Source organism: Haemaphysalis longicornis, unplaced genomic scaffold, assembly GCF_048455015.1.
Source record: "Haemaphysalis longicornis isolate Haplotype H1 unplaced genomic scaffold, Haemaphysalis longicornis Haplotype H1 scaffold_9, whole genome shotgun sequence".
Lineage (NCBI taxonomy): Eukaryota > Metazoa > Arthropoda > Arachnida > Ixodida > Ixodidae > Haemaphysalis > Haemaphysalis longicornis.
This window is the reverse complement of record NW_027526460.1, coordinates 52812797-52830070: the sequence shown is the minus strand read 5'-3', so window position 1 is coordinate 52830070 and position 17274 is coordinate 52812797. Positions and strand designations below refer to the sequence as shown.

At 46.6% G+C, this 17274-nt stretch overlaps 1 protein-coding gene across 2 annotated transcripts; it reads left to right on the top strand.

Moving 5' to 3' along the window:
• The first annotated feature begins 1240 nt into the window (after positions 1–1240).
• On the top strand, positions 1241–16816 carry LOC144151434 (uncharacterized). 2 transcript variants are annotated; one of them, XM_077682486.1, is made up of 5 exons: positions 1241–1368; positions 10506–10573; positions 12151–12359; positions 15125–15193; positions 16482–16816. In XM_077682486.1, the coding sequence occupies exons 2-5, from the start codon at positions 10513–10515 to the stop codon at positions 16572–16574; spliced, it is 432 nt and encodes a 143-aa protein (XP_077538612.1). In that variant the 5' UTR covers positions 1241–1368; positions 10506–10512; the 3' UTR covers positions 16575–16816. The 2 variants fall into 2 exon arrangements, with proteins under 2 accessions (XP_077538612.1, XP_077538611.1); XM_077682485.1 differs by lacking the exon at positions 1241–1368 and adding an exon at positions 8068–8206 and having other exon boundaries at positions 16482–16679.
• Positions 16817–17274: the final 458 nt, after the last annotated feature.

Here is a 17274-nt window from a genome sequence, read left to right as displayed (position 1 = left end):
GAATAGGGTTGAAGTTGAGGTGACTCCGGGAACGGCGCTATCTCTGTCACCGGATCTGCGGCCAGAAAGCTCCAGGCTGCGCTTTACGGCGAGGGAATCTCAGATACGTCTGAAATTGAAGCACCTTCAATTAGCTCTTCTTGTGGAAGAAGGAATGCCGGTATATAATTTGCATAATAATACTCCAAATATCTTATTTAAGTATTATTGAACCATAATGACTTTCATTTAGCTCTATTTACTACACGCGTCCCATTACTCTCAAATAAAACACATGCCTGCTTTTACACGAGTGAGCATAACCGATATACCAGAGCCCTGCCATTCTGATTCTCTTGGATGAAAAGTGTTTTTTTTTTTTTTTTTTTTGGGGGGGGGGGGGTGTATCTACAGTTTACCGTTTCTTCCAATTTCTCTCTGGCACTTTCCAAGTATACGCTGCGCTGCTAAGACGTGCCCTTCACTATAGTCAGCGAGAAGTCGACACCTTCGAAGCACAGGTCTCCATTCTGGGAACCCCCCCTCCCCCCTCCCCCCCTCCGACCTTTTGCTCTGGCTCTGGGGGCACCACCACCGCTCCCTTCTTGCCTTCCTTCGCGAGACGGGTTCCTACATGTACCTGTATATATGGCATTCTAATGTGGTTGGGTATATTATCGTAAATAAAGAAATATGTTTCATTCCTTAGAAAAGACGCAATTAAATCAGAGAAACAGAAAATGGGAAATGAAATTTTGTATTCTTGTCTCCCAGCGCGGGGCTCGAAAAGTAAGCAAGCAAGTAAAGCAGTGAGTGAGTGAGTGAGTGAGTGAGTGAGTGAGTGAGTGAGTGAGTGAGTGAGTGAGTGAGTGAGTGAGTGAGTGAGTGAGTGAGTGAGTGAGTGAGTGAGTGAGTGAGGGAGGGAGTGAGTGATCAAGTGCGTAAGTGAATGATACGTTACGCAAATTTCTCAGCGATAGATGGTTTACTTTGCCTTCAAGCACAAATTCAAGTCCTCCTTCGGTATGACGGCTACATACAACAAGGTCTGTGTTTGTTCAGATAGCCGGCGCTATGACGGAACTTTTTTGCAATCGCTGTTTTCGTCTCCTCCGTCGGGAGTGGAATTCACTCCTGTGCAGTGTGTACGTACGACGTGGGAAGGTCAAGATTTCGGCGCCCGACAGTCTTATCGACGTGTATATATGCCGCAGTGTTCGCTCGAAGCCTCGAGATAAAATGGGTCAGTCGCTTCTCATAAGGACGCTATCGGGGAATATCAAAAGGCTCGACCTTGCCGCGACTTTCGCGATTGCGCTGTGCGGTGAGTGATGTGCATGGGCGTTTAGTCGCCTGTATACTCGTCGGCCAGCGAGCTTCCCCAGGCAGGTAAGCAGTGTCAGTGGCGTAAACAACAAAGCATCCCTCTTTTTTTGTTTCATTTTACTTCTTACTTGTTTCTTTGGGAGGAAAGGGGGGTTACTAGCGCATATCTTTCGGGGCTTCAGTATACAATCTGAAACAAAAGCTTGCGGATCGCTATTCGGGCTATGAACTGATTTTTTTTTTCTGCATGTGGCACAACACGTGGTTTGCGTTATTAAGTGATGCATCACACCTCTGATCATTAATTTCGAACGCGCAGCGGATGATGGGACGGATAAACCATTTTGTTAGCTCGTGTCATGTCCCGTGTAAGGCTGTAGTCACCGGTAGTAAACGTCGAACTTTCCAAGCCGGGTCCTCCGGTCTTTGCGCAACATTTGTTCGAACGTACACGCCTACGGAATTTGTCTAATTCGAGCTTTGGTTTAAAGTTAGCGTGTTTGTATTTCGGTCTGCCCGTTACGAGGACGCGCAGATGACAGGCCTGCGAATTATCATGAAATACCCGAGGGGCGAGACAACTGCCCTTTAGCTAACACAATTGTATCTGTTGCCAGTAAAAATAAATAGGAACAAAAATTGAAAGCCTAAACGTTAATTTTTTCCGCAATGATTTGAGTTAACGATGAACTCTGTCTTACCGCGTGTCCCCTGTAGCTCCTCCCCTGTTTAGTGTCACGTGACCAACTGTAACTTGAATGGTCAGGCTGGTGGTGGTGGTGGTGGTTGTTGTTGTGGGATCAGGCGGCGTTAGCCTGACTGGATATGCCGGCAATTGCTCCCCCCAAGCTCTTCCTAATTAGCCAAAGGTAGTGTCCTTTTACCACAAGTTTGCCAGCTCCGTCTCCTCAAGGAAGCTTAGGAGAAGGCGTGACACGTCTCTTCGCAGCATCCAATGTCCCCTTGGAAAGACGATGTGGTCCAGAGTGCTGTGTGGGGCTGCCAGCTTTCGAATCGCTGAGAGCATTGCAGTCTGCTAAAGGTCAAAGGTCAAGTACGCTTTGGACATATGTTTTCAAAGTCGGTTGAGGTATGCGATAAACGTTTCACGTTAACAGCAGGGACAACTTCAGGGGCCACGCACAGCGACTTTCTGTTAGCTTATGACACTCAAAACAGCCGTAAGCGTCCCTGGAGGATTAGTTTCATGACCACTGATTTGTTCAGAATACGTTTCGGAAGGGTTGTCTGGGTTTCAGAATGTGAGGCCACTGACTTCGGCAGACAGCAAGAAGGGCTCCAAATTTTAGGGGTTCCACAGGCCGGACCAACGCCTGGGCTATCAGGAGTGCCATAATGCTGGGCTGTGAATTAATGTCGACCACCTGGGGATCTTCAGCGTCCGCCGAATACCCCACTACACGGGCGTTTTTATTTTTCTCCTCCACCAGGAAAACAGCCACCGCGGCCGGTATCGAATCCACGTCCTTGGGCCCAGAAGCCCACCTTAGTAAGCAAGAATGCGCGCCCATATGTCTCTACATTGCACCCAGGAGAAATTCAGTTGCCAAGTGTGGTCTACCTTCAGTTGGACTTGCGTGGGCTCTGTGATGTATTTTCGAGGAAAAGGTTGACGATGAAATCAAGAAAAGTTGAGTGGCGATGTTTTGGGAAAATTCCCATACTTTCTTGTTTTGTTCCGTTTCATCCGCGCTTTTCGTTTGCAGCCGCGGACACGGGTGCGGTGCAAAGAGTGGGTAAAAGTCTTGCGTCAATCCGCAGTATCTTCAGCTCGGTTAGATACAAGGAAATAAGGAAATAAGAAAGAAATCAAGTCAAAAACACGTTCGTTGTTTTTTTTAATTTTCGTATTTCGCGAAACAAGAACAAAAGCCTACCGGTCCTGTGAATATTTCGCGACAATTCGTCGCTAGCTAGGTGAATCCCAGACCCATCATCATCATCATCATCATCATCATCATCATCATCATCATCATAATCATCATAATCATCATCATCATCATCATCATCATCACAATCATCATCATCATCATCATCATCACCACCACCATCATCATCATCACCACCATCATCATAATAATAATAATTAGCGTGATGATGATGATGCGAATGCCTGTACAAGTAAAGAATTCGGTGCCCTCAATAACCTGCTGCATGGGGTCAATCATGCTCATTTATTTGTAATTTAGACAAGCTAGGTGTCGTCGTGTGCAAAAAGAGATTAGAACCAGTATTATGAAAAGCCTAGAAACGTGGGTGACGATGCAGTCAGAGCATTGTAACGGCCTGCACCGCAAATAACGTTGACCTTTCCGGAGTGCAAATCCGCTATAGAATTTGTTGGCTATAGCTCCCACGGACAAAGGTGAACACCCTGTGGCCTGACAATAAAAAAGAAACAAAACTCCTACTGGCGCGATTAAAACGTACCGTTAAAGCCAACATATTGTTTTTTTATGTCTTTATCTATCGATATGGCGAGCGAGTGTTGAGCTTGGTTCAAGATCAAATAAGAAGGCGTTGAAAGCGGTATCACCGCGTTTTTTGAGAACCAATCAGTAGACAACGCTTTTAAAAATAATTAAACAAAAATTCTTCGCGATGAGGATCTGGCGCTTATATCCACGTTATTTTCTGCTCAGCAAACACAAAGCATGCTCGACCGGCACAATGTTATCAAGAAGAACGTCATGCGCAGCACCTGGCTTGGGAAGCCATAGAAACTTCTCTGGGAGATCGCCTACAAAGGGTTGCTAGTCCCGTATTATTAGACACCCTAAAACCGGCAGCGTAACATTCGTCCATTGTATAGCGGCAAGTGCTTGGTGTGTAACAATGGTATGTACATAAATGCTTTCATCCTTGTCGTGTTTTGTTGACATTGGTAGCTTTGGTAATAACCTGCCCACGTGACAGTAACAAAGGGAATAAACGCATGTTCGCAAAAAAAAACAAAGCTTCTTTCTTGGGAGAAAGATGGTTAAAACGCGGCTACTCCTCCGCAACCGGGGTCAAATTAAAAGTCCGAAAACCAAACTGCCTCGACCGAGTCGGAATGACGCAATCGGATACACATCGGCTTCAAGTCCAGAGGGAGGACCAAAGTTCGATTCCGACCAGGGAAAGCGTTTTTTTCTTGAGGCGCTTGATGTGCCTTCGCTGATTATCATCATCGCTTTGTGAAAGCCATAGTGTAAAGTTGGCTTTCTTGCCGCGCATTCTACTCGGGCATCGACGCCTTCGGTGAGGCATTGAAAGCTTCGCTTTAAAACTAAAGGTGCACAGCACCTTTTGTGAAGGGTACATCAATTCGAAGGAAGATGGCAGTGCTGCTATTAACACACACGAGCAGTAGGCTGATACTATTTTGATCTCAAATTTTGCATCCAAATGAGCTGCTGCCTGCTTTAAATTCTGAGGGAGTGCGAGCGACTTCGCGCCCACCGCGGGAGTGCAGAAAAGCACTGACGAAGAACGTTATCTCCACACGATTATCAAACTACCTGGCATGCACAAAAATAACATGAAAACATATTCGAAAGCTCGCTAAAAAGAGGGTAAAAGCCATTTCTGGTGTCGGCTTAACTCACGCAAGCCTCTCTAACAAACAGGGCGAATTTTTTTCCCCAAGCTGAGACCCTATAGCCTGGCCTACGTCACCTGTTTTGAACGGCGGATTTCCAGAGGGACAGCAAAGAAGTGAGCGTTGCCGAAGAATTTTGAACAAAGAATGGCTGACGATTACTATACTCCCTAACACGAAATTTGTGCGCAGCGTGAACTGCAGTCTTCTCGGTCATGGCGCATAGCTGCTGCGTCTAGGGCAATGATCGCGTGACCAGCGAAGGCACGGCGGCGCGCGATAATCTGCCGCTATATCGCAGCGCGTCGCCGCTGTCGATCAGGTTGTTGTAAATCGTGTTTGAACCTCCCGCGCAAATTTCTCGTGGGTTGGATGAGCCACGCAACGAGGAGGGCGACCAAAGAGCGATGTAACATGCAGCACGCAGCGCGTGCTGGGCTTCTCTGCTTTTTGTGAACTTGAGAGAACAAGACGGTTGCTTTCATGAATGCCTGCTGTTTTGCGTCTCCTTGCTCGGGCGCCACTAGACGCCGAGGCGTGGCCTTCACACGTGTCAGGCGCTGCCTCGGCCTTCTACCCTCCCCCTTACACCTTCGCCATACTGTCATTCTTCACTTTCCTCCGGGCTCATCTTCAGTGACCTCTTCGTTTTCTCGGTAATCTTGTTGCGGTCGCCGCCGGGGAGCGTCACGCGCCGCCTCGGCATACCGCCTTAAGCCCGTTCTACATGGAGCGAATTTCGCCTGCGAATCCGCTGGAACGAACATTCGCACTTGAGAAGTTCGCAATGCCTGGAATTGTCGTCTACATGGGGCCTGCGAACGCCGCGATTTTCGCATTTCAGATGTGCCTTGTTTGCAGACTGAATTAAGTTTGCCGCCAGCAAAGGTTGTTGTGATTTTAACAAGGGTGGTTTTATTTTACTTTCTTTGCAAGTTGTTTCTGCCTGGTTTGCGGTATATATAAGTTTATTTGCGGTTTTATATAAGAATCGCCAATTCTTTACCAATATACGCACACACAGCAGAAAAGACAAACGTTTTGGTGTGCCCGCGCTTTTGTCGCGCTCAGACAAGCAATGCCATCTGGTTTCCAAGCGTGCAAGTGGTGCCGAGCTGTGCTCCTATTGGCCGCAGGTCCGGCCCCTCCACGCCGCACCCGCCGCACGAGCGGCGTTTGCTCGACCGCTTCAAATGTTTGGCACTTTGCCGCAGCAACGAAAAAAGGTAGTTTTGCCGCACGAGCGGCGCCGCATCAGCGAATTCGCAGGCGAAATCACTCCATGTAGTACGGGCTTGACCCTTCACACTTTTGCAACACTTTCCTCCGCCGTTTTTTTAGGAGCGAAGCATCTTAGGACCTCGCTTTGTCCGGGGCTTGGCGTCCGTGTACACAGTGTTGCGCATGCGCGAGGAGCATTGGATTGGATTGGACTTAAATTGGATTGCGTCGGATTAAATTGAATTGTATCGGGTTGGATTGGTTTGAAATTGTATATACTGCAACACGCGTTGTCACTCATTTACATGCGCGAGTGGGCAATGCCACGGGTGATTTACGGTAAGAACGATCCCCAGTGCTTCGCCCACTTGTCGTGATTCACTTCGTGGAGATGCGTGAATTTTTTCTGTCTTCGGTGTCCCCTTCATTCGCTCGGTTTATGAGGGACGACGGCGCCGTCAAACCACAGTAGCGGGCGCTTAGGTGCTGCGCGCTAAAATCAGCACAACGCTCAGTAACGCTGTAAGTTAGAGGTACTTGCGGTCTGCTATCCTACCACGAACGCGACGCTGATGGATGAACCTTTCACTATTCGAAAGCTCACCACGGCGCTGAAAAATCTAAGTCTGTCGTTTAAGTCTTAGATTAAAAATCTAAGTCTGCTCGCGTGCAGTGGGCGGCATCACGTACTCGGCTTTGCGCCATTTGAGTATCAGAGCCTTCCAGCAGCTGCTCAGCCTTTCTTTGCAGAGGCGTCATCTTGATGTCAACAGGAAACTGCCCGAATCATCCCAATTTTTAAAACCGGGTGAACAGGCAACAGATATGAATTAATAGCGGCTAATTGCCCCTTTAAGTTATATTGGTAATGTAATAGATAGAATAGTGCTGGAACGGCTTGCCTGGGACTTTGAGAACCGAAACTTCTATACGTTACAAATGTTTGGATTCAAGTGAGGAGAAAGCATTGCATAGACAATGCGCTTTTCTCACTGTCAGATATAGACTGACAAATGACCGGGAATATTACTATAGCGGACTTTTTTTGAAATCAGGGGTGAGCGTCGCTCACGAAGGCATTCGAAGACAGATGAAATGCATAGGACGGCGAGGGCGCATGTTCAAGTGGCTTGCAAGATTGCTTGCCTACATTGTCTCCACGCAAGGCGAAACAGCCAAACAACCTGGTTACGCAAGGCATTCCTCAGGGCAGCGTCTTTAGCCCTATGCTTTTAATGCGTAAGAATCTGCCCACTTCCCCCGAAGTATCACCGTCCGACTGTCATGCGTGACATGATGCGCTTCATAGGTATACGCATGGAGTCACAAGGGGTCGCATGGGATATTTAATAGAAGGCCATGGGGCTTTCATATGCGGATATAAGGGTAAGCCATGGGATGTGTACATTATATTACAAAAATGCTCACATTGCCCCTAAAAGTTTGCTTTCTTAGCAATGCACAATTGTCTAATAGTGAAGGCGACTCTAAAAAGGCTTCATAGATAAATGGGGTCTTGTAGATGCATTCTCTCAACGCGTATTTCAGACTCGCAAGCAGCGTAGCTAACTAGTGTCTCTACGGACACTACTTAACACAAAAAGCCATGATAATTAGTGGGTAGGTCACACGCTCGTTCGCGTGTTGTCAACAGCCCAACCGTTAAAAAAAACCCAACTGCAAAGAAAATAAGGAAAACGAAAGGTTGATTATCAGGGCGCGATAAAGTTGAAAAAGAGTGTGAACGCCGGATCCCCTATTGTGTTTCGGGTGTTTTCGTACAGCCATGCCCTTGTCTTCCCGACCTGGTACAACGTTCCGTGCTGAGCCCGCAGAGCTGCTTCGCGTCGCTGGGAGGAAAAAAAAAAAAAAGACTGCGGGGTTGTTGAAATAACGGACAATGCGGGAGGAAGCTGCTTGAGGCAGGGAAAAGGGAGAGGCGATATTTCTGGCGGTGAGAACAAGCACCTGCTTATCGATGAACGCTCGCTGCGCGTAGGTATACAAGGTATAACTGAAGCCGGCTATATAATTCGGGTAGAACTATCGCCAAACCTACTGGACGCATTGTGTACAGTAAGTCGATCTCTCTCTTTTTTTGCTGGAACATCGTAATGTTTATCAATTTAACAGGCCGATGGTTTGGGGAAGCCCGCGAGCTTGAATGTATACTCCGAAGATGGCGTCCCATCGGAGGGGATGCACCAGGAACTAAGCCTTTTTAATCCGGTTACGAACACCATGTTTATGCTTGGTTGAATGCGCGCTTATCTCCGGCAAGGTGAACACGCGCATTTATGTGTAGTGAAAGTGTTCAACAGAGTTAGAAAGCAGGCTTGAAATGAGCCTAAACCCGCAAAGCGTGCAATCTTTTTAGTTGTTGAATACATCTGTAACGAAACAATTGTCTCCGACGTTCCATATTGAGCATTCTACCGAATCTTTTCATTTGTTTATATTTCTTATTCGACGAACTGTGCAAACGGCATAACTGGCAGCTCAGAAGAAATTGAACCTGGCTCAACTTACGGCTGTTTCGCTAACGCCAGTCTGAACAGCGGTTATTCGAGTTGAACTGCGCGCGTGGAAACGCGAACCGTGGGCTGCTGGCCGTTGTAATAAACTCGAATGATCGGGGACCCCCGGTTAGACAGTGGGAAAGAAAGCATATTGTAGAACTTCGTTTTGCGCTGTCGTGTCTCCGATCACCGGGAGGGAGCTGAGAAGTCGGCTTCATTCGCCAGATGTTTACATCGGGTGCAGGGTTCGTGGAGGCACAACTTAACTTGCACGCGGTGAGGCTGTATCAAAATGAACTGCTTACAGGTGAATTATATAGCAAAATAGTGGTAATAAAAGCGTCGATAAGGACAGTGAGGTTTGATTCAGTGCCCTAAGGTGATAGGAGAAAAGATTCATCAGGCTACAGGTTCATTGAAGGGAACCGCAGTTATTATTGGTTCACAAGAAATTCCATGGCATCGGAGTGCTGGTGGGTTTTATTTTAACACGTTTAAAGTCCGTTCACCGTTGGTGACGGAACACGAGTGAACGCACATCTACTGGCACTAACGACAACATCAACAGCAATTGTGCGGAATAAAGACAGCAGCCGGTTCACCTTGCATTCATGGAGTCAGTGATCGAGTTCCTGTATCTACCTGCATCGTTCCTGTCAGGTCTTGGTTCACTACTGCAAAACTTATTGCCACTCGATAAGTTGGTGCTGCGTATTCCTATAGATTTGTGGTATTTAACCGATTTGTCATTGAACGCGAAGAGTGCCGTGTTATTGAATTGGATGTGTACATTTGTTGCTGTTGGTCTCGGCGTAAATAGGTATACGTACGTTTCACCTTGGCCGGTGGTATGTTTGCAAAAACTGAAGCCCATCGACGCTGCTACGCTTTGAGAAGCTGCCAATAGCTGAATCATTTCCGTGGCATCTCTGCAAACGCATAGCTGCAAACCTGGCTCTAATCCCCGTTACAACGTCTCGAGGACACGCTGAAATCAAATCGGTCTCTTTCTGGATCTCCATAGTTCGGAACATTCGCAAACGCGGGAAACCGCGCGTGTGTAAATTGTGAAAAAGAGTACGCAAATAAGGTTAAAAATAAATAAATCATGGAAGGGTGTGAAAGTTTCACTCAGAGTCCTGTGTGATTAATATATGCACTTTGTGATTGCTGGACAACATTTTTTTCGGGATGCCTCACGTCAAATGGGGATATACATATATTTCAGGCTAGTAAAAATGTTCATTTGTAATAACAGCCCGTTATTGGGCGGCACTTTGTCTTGAGCTTGAGTTTTGTTACAACTGTGAAACAGTGACGCGTTCTGGTTCATTGGAATCCATCTGTGAACAGGACTTGTGCTTACCTCGTAACCTTGTTGAATATCAGAATTCACCACATTACTGCTGCAGTCAACATTCGTCTGTAACTGATAGGAGCAGAAAGATATTTTAGCGCATAAACTTTCAAGAGGTTGTGCTTCGTATCGACGTTGCGCAAGCAATTCAATTATGGGCTTATCGTGAAGCTTGCTGCAAAAAAATAGGAACAGCTTGAGTCATAATGATGTAAAGCTGACTTGTCCTAAATTGCGGTACACGCAGTTACGGTACGCAGTAACCTGAAATTAGTCGGTGAACTGTTTTGCCATTACGTCGTGGGTAAAGCCGAACCGAGTCGAAACCTAGGCGAAACTAAGTTGCGATGGCTTGGCCACTGTTATTTGTAAGCCAAGAAGTGCTGATAGTTTTTAGTCGGGTTCCCTCACTAAAGTTCTCGGCGTTTTTAATTCGTCGTGCGTTCGGTGATAGAATGACTAGGCAAAATAAAATTTCTGTTTGCTTCTCTACTTACAGGTTAGCGATGGCAAGGGTGCTTCTCATTACTTTGATAGTGATTGCGTCTAGCGCAGCGTCTTATGCCGGTACGTATGCCTTTCTCATTTCCAATAACATTTTTGACATTTTAAGTACAAAACACAAGCGATGGTCGAGCTTACGGGTGCGTCACACAGGCAGTGAATAAATGGTGATGGTTGACAAGCGTAGAATAAGTAGTATTACGGTGGTCGATTTTACAACGAAACTTCATTTTGGCGCTCTTTGCCCTTAGTCGGCCTTCCGCCATAAAAACCCAACCATCATTATCATCATCATCATTATTTTGCTCAATCCTCGGAATGTTTTCGCATTATGGTTCGTCAACAGAATACGCCTTGCGGCAACGCAAACTTTCTCACGATGGCTCTGTAGCTATAGTTCTAATGTACCTCGGAAGAATTCATAATGCAGCTTGTTGCTAGCTTCATTTTTTTTGTCATAATTTGGTACTTCATGGAGTTGTAAACAATTAAAAATTTCCGTCTGCTTCCACGGGGGAAGTATAGTTGCAGAAAACGGTTGTTACTCGTGTAGTACCAAAATTACCGCTAAACAAGGTATATGACGTTGGGCGGCTGAAACGACCGCATATCCGCGGTAAGTTTTACATCTAAAAGTAATTTTGGATAACTTTTAGTCAGAATTATACCGCAAATAACACTAAGCCTGGGAACTCCAGACTTTATTTCGCACACGTAATCACGTAATGTTTACTAATCGATTCAGTGTCCCTTTAAGGCAGCTTCGTGACAGTGACGCTTCATCGCCTTTTCGTTCAATTCTTTCCCTTCCCTCATAGAATCTTTCGCATTCGATTTTCTTTCCCTCTTTCCTTTTTTCCCTTTTATCACCCGATCTTGCCGCATCTCTTTTCAGTTTAATTGTGTTATTTTCACTCCATTCATTGCATTTTACTGACTGCTTACATTTCACGTTTTCATTTCTTTTTTTTAAAATTCCCATTATTGTTACTCTCATTAAGTTTCCTTTTCCTGGCCAATCCTTTTGAATCAGTATACGTGGCCTCACTGGCGCCGCCATCACTACCACCACTGTTAACATCTTTTTTCCTCCCGCCACCTTTATTTAAAAATCTCGCGGGCCATAGGGTTTTGAACGAGAAAGATGTTTCAACATGATATGTCCGCGTTTCTCTCCTTGTCTTCATTTTATATGACGCCTAGAATATGCCCATAATTTGGTCACTGCACTTTTGGTCACTGCACTGCGGCCTTTGGAAAACTTTAGCGGGAAAGACAAATTTAAAATGATGAGGTCGATGCGGCTGCGCGTATCTCCGCTCAAAAATTGGTACTTCGAGGTAATTTTCTTCAGTGGTTGTCAGAGGCCAACTCACAGAACAGCAGTGGATTCTGCATTCATTGCTGGGTGGCCGAAGAAAAAGGGGGCCATGGTTCAATGCTCCTGTTTAAACTAATGCAAAATAAATTAGCTGTCCAAGTGAAGAATCGCACAGAGCAGAAGGGTCGCTTATAAATCGAGGGAATCACTCGTGCCTGCAAGCACTCGTGTCTGTCCTTTTCTCTGGCCTCAAAGCCTATTTACGCATTGCTCACATCTTCACTTAGCTCAAACTGTTTAACTCTGTTCGATCGAGCAGGTGTGCTAAAGGGTCGTCCGACGTCCTCGGGGTTGGACCCCCGCCTGCGGGAATACCTGGTGGAGGAAATCCGGAGGCAGCAGGAGCTCCTAGAGCTGACGGCCGAACACTTGGGGGAAGACGCCGAGGAGTACGCCTTCCGGAGGCTCCTTGAGAAGTTCGTCTACGCGCTCAACATCCGCACCATCGTGGCTGCCATGCGAGATACGGTGAGTGCTCGTTATCCGCCGTTGTCATAATGAATGATTCAGCTTATACGGACAGCAATGATAACAAGATGAAGTAGGTTACCAACAGCGAACGTGCTTATTGACTCTAGCGACGTGAGGCTGTCGTTGTTTCTGTAAAAGAGGGCACTGTCCCAGTGCGGTTGAATTTACTGAAATGATGGATAGCGGATAGGCTTTCTTCTTTAGCTCGTTTAGCCTAATGTGATAAGCAGATATTCGCTTGAACATGCATTGCAAGAAGACCAGAGAGAAGTCACGTGACCTTTGAAACTAAGTTCACGCAAATCAGAACATTGAGAGAGTTGTATGCCTCGCTGTTGTTAAGCGTGGCTACGTGATAACGAAACGGTTGATAATCGGGGCTACGGAATGCAAGAGATCTGTGTCAAGAGAGATCTAAACATCTTTTTCGGCAACAACAGATCTAAACAACCCGCAGTGAGGGCAGACGCGAGATGATGTGATACGACGTCTGTCCAAAACAGTGGTTGGGTATCATGGCGTACCAATAACCATGGTTAAGCAGGGGCAGATACAAGGGATCGTAATTGTAGGAGGCAATCTTTTCTAAGCGCATCTCGACTAGCATGGAGGTATCTTCCACTCCTTTTTCTGACAACCCCTACCCGAAGAGGCCAATCTGATACTTATCCCTCACATAAGAGTCCATTCGAGACCATGCCTGCAAAAAAAGGACACCTTACATCATGGAGCCGCAGCTCAATCATAGTTTATGTCGCGTCAATGAATTCCGGAGCGACTGAAGGCCAAGGAATGTTTCCCTTCCCGCATCGTGGCCTGATGCTACTGTTGTAAGGCAAAAAAATAGCTAACGATTACTACACTCCCTAATGCGTAATTTGTGCGCAGCGCGAACTGCATGCAGTCTTCTCGGTCACGGCGCTTAGCTGGTGCATCTCAGGAAGTGATCCCGTGATCAGCGAACGCACGCCAGCGCATGCGCTACTCTGCTGTTATCTCGCAGTGCGTCGCCGCCGCTGAGCATGTTGTTGTAAATCATGTTTGAAACTCCCGCGCAAATGTCACGTGGTTCGGATGAGCCACGCAACGCGGAGGAGAGACAGAGTTCCTTTGTGGAAAGAGGAAGGAGCGACGAGGAGTACTCCGAAAGACCTGTGTGCTGGGCTTCTGCGGTGCCGCCTCGGCATACCGCCCTCCCCCTCACACTTTCGCCACACTTTCCTCCCTCGTTTTCCTTCTGTCTTCGGTGTTTCCTTCGTTCGCTCGGTTACGAGGCGGACAAATCCGCCAATCCACAGTAGCGGACGCTTAAGTGCTGCGTACTGAACCAGGCCGCCGCGTTTCGAATTCAGCTTCATTAGCTAGGCCCTAATCACCCGGAATTTGGTGCAAGACAATCTACAGGAGTCACTTTCTTGCATGACCAGTGACAGCGCAGTATCGAAGTGGTCTCAGTTGGAAAAATAACACAAATAGAAGCCTTGACTGATCCCTACAACCATCCGGAAAGGAACTCATGGTTATAAAAGAGTCCGGCCATCTAGTTATTGAGGGGGAGAAGGAGAAGAAGGAGAAAAATAGACGGAAAGTCTGGAAGGTTAACCAGATGTAGAGCCCGGTTTGCTACCCAGCTCTGGTAGAGTGGGGTTTGAAGGATGAATCAGAGGGCGGGCGAGAAGGAGAAGATAGGAGTAGAAACGCGCGCACTCAGTGCACTTATGATCCGATACACAAAGGTGAGAAGGCCTTACTGTGATCAAATAGTTGGCGGTACTTAAAAATACGCGCAAGGTAGCTCGACGAGCACATCTTGTGTTGAACAAAAGCTCTAACTAGGTAAAGGCTACCTTGAGCGACTTACGAATACTTACGAAGGGACTACTTACCCCGTTAGGAATCCGACCCTAAGGCTACTTTAGGCTTGGTCGCCCAACAGTAAATTCTAAGCAGCCTCTATGATTACAAGAGTTGAAAGTGCTTGCCAATTCTAAAGCACTTGCCCCTTCAAATTACCTTTCCAAAGCACGTTGTCGAAACATAGAAACAGCGGCATCGTCATTTATCAAGTGCATAAAATCTTACAGGAGCGAGCTTGCTATAGGTAAGGAATACTACCCTTGAAACACGGCAATACAGCCATGTTACAGCTGTCTTTTCTCACTTAGTGATGTAGGCTGGATACGAAAGGCCACCTTAGGCTTTATTGCGGTTCTTAATTTAATGTGAGCGAGAAAGACGATTTCGTCTTCCTGTTCAAAGCCCTGCGCAAATGATTTATATCAGCAATGATTAAACAGATGACCGCTAACACTCACCTCGATAAGTACGATGCACTCTAGTCATCGATACCATCCCTCGTCACCGCAGCAGGAAGGCAGTATGAGTACCAAAGACCAAAATGTCGCGTGCACGGTGCTTTTGCGCAAGGTAAAGCAGAGCAAGAAGTGTATGAGCTGTTGTTCCAGTGCTTTCCTTTTCAGAGCGAATTATTATTCAGGCTAGCTTATACATGAAGGCAGCGTGCTAAGCTCGAACTTTGAGATACTGATTCCAGCAGCCGGCTTGAAACCTCTGGGTACATGCTCGTTGATACCGCGTGACTTCTACAAATACTCAATACTTTGAAGTGAATACTAGAGTAAGCATATTACTGGCTATAGATGAACGTGCGAAGTTGGCTAAGCAGATATTTGCAATTTGGTGTCTGTATCTAGTTAGTACGTAGTGCACCGCTACAACATTTTCCTTATTTTTTTCTTTAGCTTACTGGGGAAATCACACCTGCCGACATTATCGCAAAAACCCATGAAGTACTCGGAGAGGCTTCCTCGGTGAGAACCTTTTTCGTACCACCTCTTCTTTTACAATCTGACACAATGCAAGCAGGCTGCCTTTTCGAAGCGCAGTTTGGTGTTTGTTTCAGTATAACATCGTTTGTGATCGGGTATCTAAACTATTCATGCATCGATATCGCATCCAGTCTGTAGGCTAACGGCGTGCTTTCTGTAGTACCTAAATTATTCTATCCTCAAAACCACTTCCGGGATGAAGACCATGTTTCAAGAGACGCACTGCTTTGACATACAAGCTGCACACAAACGGCATGCAACGGAAAGTTCTTTTTTTTTTAGTTGGGAGCCCGGCGCAAGTTTTCAGACGCAAGCTGGTGCAAGTAGTCAAGGCGAAAGTTGGCGCTAATAGTCGGATGCTGGGTGGCGCAACTAGTCAGCCGCAAGTTGGCGCAACTATATAGTTAGGATGAACTTGGCGAAAGTTGGTGCGAGTAGTCTGGCCCAAGTTGGCACAACTTGGGACAGACAGCGCGACGGCCAGTTGGCGCGAGTAGTTGAGCTCAAGTTGGCGCAACCAGTCAGGTGCAAGTTGGCGCAACTGTATAGTTAGGATGAATTTGGCGAAAGTTGGTGGGAGTAGTCTGGTCCAAGTTGGCACAACTATCAGACACAAGTTGGCGCAAGTAGTCGAGCTCAAGCTGGCGCAACCAGTCAGGCGCAAGTTGGCGCAACTACATAGGATGAATTTGGCGAAATTTGGTGCGAGTAGTCTGGCCCAAGTTGGCACAACTATCAGACACAAGTTGGCGCGAGTAGTCGAGCTTAAGTTGGCGCAACCAGTTAGGTGCAAGTTGGCGCAACTATATAGTTAGGATGAAGTTGGCGCAAGTAGTCAGGCGCAAGTATGTGTGAGTAGTCAGGTGCAATATGGCACAACTTTCAGACGCCAGTTGGCACGACTAGTCGAGCTCAAGTTGGCTCAACCAGTCAGGCGCAAGTTGGCGAACGTAAGCAGGCCTCGCCCACGCAACGTACATCGACTGGCGCGTCCTGCACACGTCAGGACTGACGTCACAGTTCGGTGCGAGGCCCACATACGTCACGTGGCTGCTCATGTCGAAAAATGCTCCACTGTCTTCGGGCGTGCGAATATTAAAGTTGATTAAAAATTTACCTTACAACGAACGCTCGCAGTCCAAACATTCCAGGAAATACCTCTACACACAAAAGAAGCTACCTATGTGGTTGTCTCAAAATTCTGTGTCGGTACTCCTTTAGATGTTGTTGCTGCCGATACCAAACTTTGAGTTCCCCGTTTTCCTTTCAGCTTGCGACCGGCATCATCCAACTTGTGAAGAATATGGCACCGACGACCTTCAAAATTTTCATGGACAGGATTTTGAATGGAGATAACGCCTAAACAGCCTGCTCTGACTACACTCCAACCAGTGACTTGTGCGCAATGACCGCGTACAGTTGTGCCTAGCATCAATTTAACAAGAAAAAGTTGGGTTATAAGCATTATAAAAATTAGTACAACTGCTAACCACCTTGGAGAACAGTGATGGGCGAGATTCTTGAGAGAGTTAAAAATATCAGAGTACAGATCACCGCCCTTATTGTGACTAGTTCTGTACAAATAAATGATGCGTTTACAGATGAGCCATCTACGGCATTCGTGGGCGTGAAGTTCTTTTCGCGACTAATGACTTCAAAGTTTTTAAGCATTCTACAAAGTATTTTGACAGTTTTTATTCAAGATCAGAATTGTTTTTGTGCGTGTGCGCTCGTGTGTGTGTGTGTGTGTGTGTGTGTGTGCGTGCGTGCGTGTGTGTGTGTGTGTGTGTGTGTGTGTGTGTGTGTGTGTGTGTGTGTGTGCGTGCGTGCGTGTGTGTGTGTGTGCGTGCGTGCGTGCGTGCGTGTGTGCTGCACCATTCAGAAGATACGTAGTTCTAAAAGGACTGGATGAATCTAAGCCGGCAAGCGTAACGTCTAAATGAAAAACACGCTTTGACATCAAAATTAGTGGAAAATTCCTAAGCGTCCTGAACTGTACTTTCGAAGTGTTAGTTCTCGGGTAATATGCGACTGATTATTTGCGAGAGCGTTTCTTAACAAAA

Coding starts and splice junctions, on each gene's coding strand:
- LOC144151434 (XM_077682486.1), top strand. CDS start 10,513: ATGGCAAGGGTGCTTCTCATTACTTTGATAGTGATTGCGTCTAGCGCA. Junction 12,360..15,124: donor TGGCTGCCATGCGAGATACG/GTGAGTGCTCGT, acceptor TTTTTTCTTTAG/CTTACTGGGGAAATCACACC. Junction 15,194..16,481: donor TACTCGGAGAGGCTTCCTCG/GTGAGAACCTTT, acceptor TTTTCCTTTCAG/CTTGCGACCGGCATCATCCA.